This window comes from Cornus florida, unplaced genomic scaffold (genome assembly GCF_030987335.1).
Source record: "Cornus florida cultivar Cherokee Brave unplaced genomic scaffold, ASM3098733v1 CherokeeBrave_3.0.0_Hap2_Chr09, whole genome shotgun sequence".
Classification (NCBI taxonomy): domain Eukaryota; kingdom Viridiplantae; phylum Streptophyta; class Magnoliopsida; order Cornales; family Cornaceae; genus Cornus; species Cornus florida.
Genome location: NW_026775579.1, coordinates 45,216,618 through 45,227,958, shown reverse-complemented (window position 1 = coordinate 45,227,958; position 11,341 = coordinate 45,216,618). Strand labels below are relative to the sequence as shown.

Sequence of the window (11,341 nt, the reverse complement as noted above, 5' to 3'; positions counted from 1 at the left end):
CTTGAGCAATGTTATGAATCGAAGTTCATTGTTTTAAAAAAATATATATATTATGATTATTAAAAACTCAACCGGACCTTTCCCCTCCGGCCGAATTCTTATGCTTTCATGTCTACAACTTTTCAACACTTAAATCCACTTTGATAAATTTTATCCTGATAATTGGATTATCGTATCGTATATTAACATGACAAACTCGTTCCAGAATTGGATGGGAGTTCGGAAAGTGTGTCTTGTTTGGCAAGTTGGATTTTGGTTTAACGCGTCGCCTTTCTGGAAAGAACTAGAAAAACAACCTAGAAATACTTGGAGGAGGGGTATATTAGGAAACTAGAACTCCAAGAAGCACTTTGACCCAACTAACCCATCAATCATTATAAATAAACGCAAGGCGTCACAGTTTTTGGATTCAATTCAAGAACGCGTAAGACTTGAGAGTAATCTTCTCTCTGACTTGGTAAAACCCTAACCCTAGTTTTCTGAATTTGAAGGAAAAGAAGGATAATATATGGGTTCTGAAGATAGCTGGAACAAGATGGACGACGGCACTAGTTTTCAACCATCTGAGCCGGCTCCATGCGCCAACGGCTGTGGCTTCTTCGGCAACCCAGCGACTATGAACCTCTGCTCCAAGTGTTTCAGAGACCTTCGCGTCAAGGAAGAGCAGGCGGCTTCGGCTATAGCCGCCATGGACAAACTGGTGAATAATCAGAATCAGACGGTGTTTTCAGGAGAGGTCCGTGTGGGGCCATCTTCGTCGACCAAATCATCATCATCAGCACCGTTGGTTGTGCCGACTGTTGGCGTTGATCATCAGACGGAGGCCCCGAAGGTGCCGTCGAACAGGTGCTGGAGTTGCAGGAAGAAGGTAGGGGTGTTGGGGTTCGCGTGCAAGTGCGGGAGCACGTTCTGTGGGAACCACAGGTACCCAGAAAAGCACGAATGCCCCTTCGATTATAAGGGTGCGGGACGAGACGCCATTGCACAGGCTAATCCGGTGGTGAAGGCTGATAAGGTGCAAAGGATCTGATTTCTTAATCAAACAATCGGTTTAGATTTAAATTGTTTTTAGCTTTTTTCTTTCTTTTTTTCTTTCTTTCTTGTATCTTGGATATTAATTTTGGTTGGGTTGGTTGAGAAAGCATTGAGGGTCGATTCCATAATAAAGTGGAACAGCCATTAATTGTTTGTAACTTCTGTTGTCTTACCCTTCTTGGTAAGGTTTCATTGTTTCAAGTAAAATTGCATGTTCAAAAAACATGAATCGACTCTATGAATGAATTTCGGTCTTATAATGTTTAATAAATCTAAAATGTAACAAGAGAACTCATCTAAATTGCATGTTCAAAAAAATGGATCAACTCTGTGAATGAATTTTGGTTTTATAATGTTTAATAAATATAAAATGTAACAAGAGAACTCATCACCATGAGAGGCATAGAGACATATCACCATGTCTTTGCTCCAACCTATTATATGTACGTATATATTTTTGCTATATATATGTTCGGTTCTATTACAAAAGTTTTAAACTACTTCGTCATCCTTCATAAATAATATTTAATAAATTTCATAAATAAAGTAAGGATTGAGTTTAATGATAAAAACTTAAAAATTTATTTTTCTTTTATCATACTGGTTTTCAACCGAACAAAAAGAGGGTTTTTTTCATTCTCTTCCATTTAACCGAACAAAAAGAAGGAAACGCTTAATCTCTCTTTTTTTTGAAAAAAAAAAAAAAAAAAAAAAAGAAGTTACATATCTCCCCATTCTTCAAGTACACCATATATTTTTCCTTTTCTAATTTTTGTTTCATTTTTTAAAAAATTTTTTTTTTTTTTGGGATACATTTGTGATTGTATTTAATTAAAATATTATTAATCAACATTTTGATTCTTATATTTGTCAATTATACTCTTCCTTGTTTCTTCCTCCTCCTTGCCTTTATTAAACTTAAACACTACACATATTTTTCTTCTTCTCCCTTTTAACTTAACACTATACTTACTCATATGAGAAAGACCTGAGTTACATAAAGCAATAGCGGGAATAAGAGCGAATTTGAGTGCGGGAGCGTAAAAACGGCAAAATAGAAGACGATCAGAACGTAAGGGCAACACTCATTAAAAAGAGGGCGACACTCATTAAAAATAATTTTGTGATTTGGACAATGACATTATAAATTACTAATTTAATAAGGAAGGCGACATTCACACTCCACTTTTCTATACTTACACTCCACTTGTCTTTTCTTTTAAATAAAATGACAAAAAGTCCATAAACTCATTAATGCACTATCTTGTATTTAAAAATACCATAACTATTCTTTATACAATAAATTATATATATATTTTTTACCTTATTTATCTTCTTTAGTACTTTTTTTTTTTTAATCCAATCAAAATAAATGATTTATTTAGGAGAGATAGGTGTGGGGGGACTTGGTCAAAAGAAATAATTTATTCAAACACAAATAACTAATATTTTTAGTCTCAAAAGATAATTTTTCAACAAAGATAACTCTCTCTTTTTTTCTTTTTTTTTTCTTCTTTTTTTTTTTGGGGGGGGGGGGGGGGGGGGGGGGGGGGGGGGGGGTTCTTTTTGTTATTGTGAAATCAGATAATTTATTTATATTTTGGGTTGGGGTCTGTCAAAGAGACTAAAAATATTAAAGATGGGAGAGAGTCCGATCATATCTAGAACCTAGGGTGGTTGTGTAATTTAAAAATAAATAACTATTCACTTGTGAAGTTAGGGTTAGAGTAATCATTTTCATTTTAAATTGGCACGCAATTGTAGAAAAGTGGAGTGCGAATATCGTCTCCCAAAATTAGTCCATATCATCCCACTCATGATTTGTTTGAAGAAAGCATATTTTCTCTAGTAATCTTCAATGTCACTTGAGAGCATTTATGGTGAAAGTTTCTTGCATAAGCTTTTTTAATTTTATGCTATGTTTGGTTGGAGGGAAGGGTTGAGAGGGAGGAAGCATGTCTCATTTCTTCATATTTTTCTATCTGTCCAATTTTGAGGGGAAGGGAGAAGAGAGAAAAAGAATAACTACCTACAAATATGCAATTTTCAATTTTAACATTTTCAAAAAAACTTAAATGAATCTACCTTTTATTATTTTATATAGTGAGATTATATTGGTAAAATATATATAAAAATTTTCCTTTCTTTCCAACCAAATAAAAAAAGAGGATCATCTCATCCATCATTTCTATCATCCATTCCATTCAACCAAACAAAAAATCAGGGAAACACATTCCCTTTCCTAAGGATTCCTCATCCATTCCTCTCTTTATCTCTTCCATCCATTTTTCTCTCCCTCCAACCAAACAAAGCATTAGTATAAAATTTGACCATAAATGCTCCCAAGTGACATTGAAGATTACAAGAGAAAATCAGTTTTCTTCAAACAAATCATGAGTGGGATAATATGGACTCATTTTATGATTAAGATTATGTGTGTGTGTGTGTTTTTGATAAATATATTATACTGTAATACATTTCCATAATTGAAATGGGAATATAGATGTTAATGGTAGGGTTGAATAGAAAAGATAGAGTAAGGTACGAAAGAGAATTTAGAATTAATAATTTAATAACGTCACCTGGCTCAGCTCTCGTTAAAAAAGAAAGAGTAGTTTGTAGTAATATTAGAAAGTGAGGCAGACCAAAACTAACATAAAATCAAATAATTAAAAATAATTTTAAAATATTAAATATTACAGGCAACATAGTGTATAATAGAATATGCTCTAGATCAGACAACAGAATAGTCCGCTCCATTAACTTAGGAAAAAACAAAGAAGGCGATGAGGATTTATTTAAAAAACTTTCAGACTCTACAAATTACGTGCTATTAATAGCTCGTTTGGGATTGCTGTTAAAATATTAAAAGTGTTTTTGCTGTTATAAAAGTGCTAGTAAATCTGTTATAAAAGTGCTATCAATAATAGAACTGTTATAAAATTGTTGTCAGTAAAACGCATTTAAGACCACTTTGTAAATTAAAACTCCAAACTCAATGTAATTATAGCTTTCCAAAGATTAATCAGAATACCATTTGTCTTGTTCTAGAAGAAAAAAATACATAAATAAATAAAAATAGGAGTGGGAACTACATGAAGAAGCTACTGTAATCTGGCCAATAAAATAACACTATATAAATAAAGTATACTATAAAGAGTTTAATGGACTGAATGTTTTCTTTTTAATTAATTGATAATTAGTTTACATGAGGTGGGGTATATATATACATTTAGCTGTTGACTACGTTATAGGAAGAGTTCCTAATATCTCTCAACTATAAAACTGAATTTTAACTGCATGATCTGTTACTCCAAAGGAGGACAATCTGTTGGAGTTGGTTCTGATTTGGCATGATATGGTGGAGAGACTGTGAATGGTGGAGAATCAGATTTTGGTGGAGGAGATTATCTGATATGCCCCCACAAGACAGTGCTCCTGTTGGAGATACCTGTAATACCCGTAATTTTAAAAAGGATAGTCCTGGCATTTATTTTAATTATGTATGTGTGTTTTTACTAAATTTATTGTTTAAATTGTATTTTGTTTGTTTAAATAAATTGTTTGCTGGATTAATTGCATTACTTGAATTAAATTGTTTTAAATATTTGGTTAATAAATTATTTACTTGATTATTTGCATTTCGTGAATTAATTGTTTAAATAAAACTGTTTTAGGTTAATTGGTTATTTAATTGTGTTTCTTAAGTTTTCTTAATTACGTGCTTATGTAAAATTAACTGTTTTATAATTTACGGTTTAGTTTATTTAGCTGACTATTTGGCCGACACAGGTTTTAATTATATTTTATGGGCCGGTTAGGATTTAGTTAGGACTTGAATTAATTTAGGGTTTGGTATAACTCTATAAATATATGGGTATATATCTGCCTAGGGTTTTTGATAAACCCTACTCACCACCTTCAATAACAGAGTCGTACAGAGAGTTGTGAGGGCAGAGAAACAGAGAGGGAGCTTATGTGGTTTACTGAGAGAAACTTTAGGAGATTAAGAGAGGGATTCAAGGAGGAATTCTGGTCCTAACTAGGAGTGGCAGAGGTTAATAACAACAAGTTGACGTTGCCGGAATTTATAGAGACGGTGAATTATAGTTTCAAATCTGAAACTGCAGGCAAGTCTTGTTCTTCTCTATCTCTTTAATCTGTGTTCTGTGCATGTTTAGGAAGACTCCAGGGATTAATCAAAGATTAAAATAGATGAAACGAATGTATGATTCATCTAATATGCAGGTTTAAATCAGTTTTTAGTTCCATTGAATTAAACTGTTTAGTGTTGATTTAAAGTACTAACTAAAATCTTGTTGCGGATTGTTTTTAAACCTGGTGTTAAATTCTTATTGTGAATATATATTTATGTTTGAGGATTGGTCTGAGACATTAAACGAACCCTTGAATACGTAATTAACACAGTATTGAATTTTCACCAAATTAATCTGTTGTGGGTTGCTTAAAGTTTCAGACTAAGGTTCTGTGATCGTTGTTTCAAAACTTACGTTCCATGCATGTTATCATTGAATATCAGTGGTTTAACATGTACCTAGGACTGAGATTGAACCTAGAATAAGAATTAAAACATACTACAGAGGCTCTGGTAATCACCGGAATTGGAGAAGATAAAGCTGGAACGGACAACGGCTGCTAGGGGAAAAGAGAGCAGGCTCTCAAATACCTTAGAGCCGGCTCCAAACTTATTTGGAGGCGGCTCCAAGTGTCTTAGAGCCAGCTCTAAGTGGTTTAGAGCCGGCTCCAAAAGAAAAATAGAGCAGGCTCCAAATTTTAGAGCCTGCTCAATCTTAAAATGCACAGAATTAAAGTTTTAGGAACTTTTGGCTGAAATTGGTTTTTCTAAAATTATTTAAAGGCTACTGGATGTTGTAATTTAATGTTTAAGACTTGTAAAAATGTTTAGAAGCATGATTACAAGTAGGAATTGAGGACGGGATTAATCTAAGATTAAACAGTGAACCCGTGGGTGGATGATTTGAAAATTAATTTCTGTTGTTTACTATTTTTGGAACTTTATTTCTCTGCATGACTTGGATTTATAAATCATGTTTTGCAGCTGTGTTATAAGCATACTGTGGTATTGTTATATGTATGTTTAGTTGGGATCAACTGGTGTTAAAATCTGTTTTACATTGCATCAGTTATGGTACTGTTTGGAGAGGTAGACTGTGTAACTCTACTTTATCAATTTAACGGACTGTAATTGGGATTCTAAAGCTTATATTGAATGCATAAGTTGGTTATATACATGTTAAACTATATTTATGCTAATTCTGGAGTATGGTTGATAAATACTTATTCCTGTTTTTATCAACTTCGTTAACTGGAGGATTGTATGTACCGGTATGGGACGGTGACATACTAGGTATGGACTTGTTCAAACACTGAGTTCTACCTAACTTGGATTAAGGTATGGATTAATCATATAGGTTAAGTCCATCACCTACTTGTCTCATATCAATTGAGAATTGAATGACCTACTATGGTTTCAGGATGAATTTGTTATACATATATCAGACCACTACATAGATGGATGGTATTTTGTATTAGGAGGAGTACGGACTTTATATATATATTATATGGTGCCGTGGTATGAGATTGAGTCTCATGACCATGGTTAGGGCGCGTATATTGCCTAAGATGGATAACTGGACATAGGTGTTGTTCCCTGGTAGGTCTAGGTACTCATGCCCACCTTCGGGTGCGTATTCGCATGTTGCCTTCTATTCAGGCTGAGACAGACCTACTGGACTAGCGAGCGTCCTATAGTGTGTACTATATACATATATGGACTACTCTAGATATTGTTGAGTCTTCTTAGGATGTATCTGCGTATCGGATTACTGTTTGGATTGTAGTAGATCAGGACTTGCATGTGGGCCTGACCCACTTCTTTATTTTTCAGGTGCTCGTCAGTTCCAGGGTTAGAGTTTGGACGTGCAGAGCAGATACAGCTATTCACTCCTCCCATTATGTAGGAATTTTCTCTATGTTAGCTTTGGATTTTGTTTTTATTATTTCAGTATCGCTTAAAGAATTTAAATAAGGGGTCCAATGGATGGATTCCCGAGTTGTAAACTGATGGAGTTTTGGAGTTTGGGTTTGATGGATTTTAATAATTATAATATTTTGCGGATTCTGTTTTTAGTTCCTTTCAGCTTTAATTTCATTTCTTAATTCATTTTGTATTCCGTGTTCATTATAAATACTTTAATTCTTTGATATTCCCTCGGGCTCGGGCCTGGGCCTGATCAACCCGTATCTCGGATCCGAGGGGTATCACAATACCGATCTTGGACCTAAACTGGCGGAAGAGAATGGAGGACAAAGGCTTTGTGAGAGCATCGACAAGATGACCCTTAGATGATATGTGAGAAACACCAAACGAGCAACTGTTGGGAAACGTGCAAATTTTAAAAACTTTTCGAGGGATTTAAATTCGTAGATCTTGATTTATCACATAGAGACAAGTTTTATGCAAAAATAAAACATGATGTATCATTCAATTAAAAGATTGAATACTTACATCAAGGTTTGAGTAAACCTTAGATCTCTCCTCTAAAGTGAATGTTCTCACTTATTGTAGATCCCTTTTGCTAGACACCTTTTCCATTGATCTCCATCTTCTTGGTGATGGTCTTGCCTTTAGGAATCACTCATAAGCCTCCATGAATGACCTTGGAAAACTAGGCTTGTGGGAGCCTCCATTAGATGAGAACACTAACCCTAATTTTCTAGAGAGAGAAAATTTATTCCTTTTTCCTTCTTCCAAAAATCACACCCCAAAATATACATAGACCATGTATATTTATAGGCAACATAAAAATAAAGAAAATGAAATAACAAATCCTTCTCAATCTCTAATTCATATGTCTCAAATCTAATATGATTCCAATATCAAGTTGGGCTATGAGTGAGAATCCATTGGGCCTATTATTTTATTGGCTACAATGAATTAATAATTAGCCCGGTCCATGGACCCAATTCAATTAATTAATAAAAAAGTCTATAATTTTCTCATGCTTAAGAGTCAAATGTTATGACGGTGATAGGGAGCAATTGCATACGACGGCTCTCGCAATATATCTCAACCTAACGCGGATCCAGTTCAAATCTTAATTAATTATGAGTCCATCCATAATTACCGACTATGAACCATTTATGATTACTATTTATATATCATGCATTGATTGCCATCACATACATATATATAAATATTTCTTGTAATCAAATGGACACTATCAATTCTATAATGAATCGAAATATAATACATTGAATTCACCAATTGTATAAAACATAAATATTTTAGAAACGTCAGGAACATATGTTACTTTAATCCAAACAGGAATTTACTATGCCAGGGCATATAAATCCCAACAGCTCCCACTTGCCCTCATAGCCAATTCAAATTGCACCTAACTCCAATGTTATCCAGATGATGATCAAAATTATTGATCAATGACACCTTTGATAACGGATCAACAAAGTTGTGTTCCAATGCAATGTTCTAGCTACAAGTACATTTTCTTGCCGGACAATATCATGTAGAACATGATACTTCCTCTCAGTGTATCTTGTTCCTCTATAGAACCTTGTGTCATTGGTTTGGACTACTTCTACACTATTGTCGCAACATAGCTCAATAGGCAGGCTAATATACTCTACAACCTCCAAATCAGTGAGATCAAACCAATAGGCTTCCTTTGCCGCCTTTAAGGCTGCAATATATTCCACCTGCAGGTTTGAGTCAGCAGTTGAAATCTGCTTAAAAATCCCCTTCCATTAAGTGAACATACACTAAGTCATGAACCTCATAGTATCTACTTCTGATTGAAAATCTGAACTAGCATACCTGACTAGGACCATATCATCACATCCATAAATGAGTATGATATCCTTGGTCCTCCTTAGATACTTAATGATATTTTTCACAACAGACCAGTTATCAAGTCCAAGATTGGATTGATATCTTTTGACTATCTTACTATGTAGCGGATGTCCTATTTGGTATAGACCATGGCATATATGAGACTTCCAAATACCAAAGCATATAGTTCCAGTCTCATTTACTCAATCTCCTCTGCTAGTCTTGGAAAACTACTTACTAGAGAGAGCAATCCATATCAATAAAGCAAGAACTCATTCTTTGAGTTATGCATACCAAACCTGGTCAAAACTTTATTAATGTAGGGTTATTAAGATAAGCCTATTTTCCTTTTAACCTGATCTTGCAAAAGCTTGATCCTAGGAATATAGCTTATATCTTGAAGATCCTTCATTTAAAAGTAATTGAACAACTACCTTTTTATTGATGACAAAACTTCCATATCATCCTAAATGAGTAGGATGTCATCAATATATATAGAATCAGAAAAATAATGACATTCCCTTGTACACTCATGATTTATTCACTAAGAAATCTTCTAGTGTCTTCTTGTAGATTAACTTGTTTTCCATAGGTATCACCCTACTAGAAAGTTCTACAAGATCCCATAATTTATTAGAATACATAAATTCCAACTCTGATTTCATAGTAACTCGCCAAAACGATCTGTATCCATATCGGTTCACGCTTCCGTGTAGCTTACTAGGTCCAACTCATGTTTAACAGGGATGTCCATAACGGTCTCACCTAAAAACATGATTCTGTCGAATTGGATGATAATCCTCCCACTACATCAATGTACCGATGCAGGAATCTGTGTACTAGATGATGCTAACGCATCAATAGGGAATTCATATATTATTCTCAATCTCTATTATAATAAATGTGTTCATATATGGTACATCTGGTACTCATACCATATTCTCTAACACTATGCTACTAGGTATGTGATTCATAATATGATTCTCCTATAGATAAACAGTGAGTGTAAACAATCAACTTTTATCATTGAGATCATAAAATAATCCGTCCTAGTGACATTTTAGAGTAGCTATCAAATCTATCATGCATATGATCTGTTTCTAACTTACTTGTCCATATCAAGCGCACATGTGCAAGACTACCCCATATGTGCATGTGATTCAAACTAAGATTTAGTCAAAAACACAGCTCAACGGTATCCTTGAGACAGACTAAGATGGAATGCAGTTCATAATGCGCATCGATGTCATTAACGCTAAACTCTTAAATGAAAGAGATAATGTGGCATAACTGATCATAGATCTAACCATATTAAGTGGAATTCTGTTATTCCTATTTGACACCTAAATTAATTTAGCGTCAATTGCGGAAAACTGGTACATAACACCCTCATTGACCATATAGTCTTTGCACTATCCCAAGAAATACTCATATACTCGATCAGATCAAATTGCCTTGATAAGTTTACCTAATCTGTGCTCCACATCAGTCTTGACCCTCTCGGAATATACCAAAAGTATAAGACTTATGTCTCAACAGGTAAATTTATCCAAAACGTGAGTAATCTTGATTGGATGTTCATAAGACCACACGTGTCCATGTGTACCGACTCCAATTGTTCTTTATGTCTATTTCATTTGGCTGATTAAGCCCTTAGAGTTATTTATCCTTCAAAACAGGATTCATAAGTTTGGTTTAGGCTCCTCTGCCTCACTAGGTAATAAACCTTCTTTGACCAATCTTTGAATCTCATTTTGATTGATTACAACCCAAAAATAGACACCAAAAAATACAATGAGTCAGGAATAACAAATTTTCTCTTAACATTCAATCTAGAGATGCAACATTAGTTTCTACATCCTGCAAATCTTAAGAGTTTGTGATTATAGTATATTAACCATCTTTCAATGCACCAGAAGCAATCGCATATCTATTCAATTTTATAAAACCAGTTTTATAAAATAACGATCTAGTTTTTCATAAACCACAAGTGAAACAAAAATTAGATAGCGTCTAACCTCTGTGCATAAAGATAATTCTCTAATACTAATATCCTCATACTCTCTAATATCAGATGTAATACTCCCACTGACTTAGCTACAACCTTGACATCAGGTCAAGTACAAATATATTCCATATCATCGAGGTTTCTGGATTCCTGAAATCCTTGCAATGAATTGCAAACATGTTTAGTGGCTCCAGAATCTATTCATTAGGAATTAATAGATACAGCCACATAACATGGATCAATGATTAAATATATATTTTCCTATGCCACGTCATTGCTTAGACAGTTTGTCCTTTAGTGTCTTAGTTAGCGACAAAAGAAACAGTTTTCTTTGCCCTCAACATACACTGCCTTATTCCCTTTAACCTTTTGGATACCCATGTTTTGTGTTAGCCTAGTCCTATTAT

The 11,341-nt window shown here is 34.2% G+C and overlaps 1 protein-coding gene across 1 annotated transcript; it reads left to right on the top strand.

The window, feature by feature from the left end:
* Window positions 1-430: 430 nt before the first annotated feature.
* LOC132273269 (zinc finger A20 and AN1 domain-containing stress-associated protein 1-like) lies at window positions 431-1,193 on the top strand. Its single transcript, XM_059774262.1, has one exon. It carries the CDS (start codon window positions 509-511, stop codon window positions 1,028-1,030), a length of 522 nt encoding a protein of 173 aa, XP_059630245.1. The 5' UTR covers window positions 431-508; the 3' UTR covers window positions 1,031-1,193.
* Window positions 1,194-11,341: the final 10,148 nt, after the last annotated feature.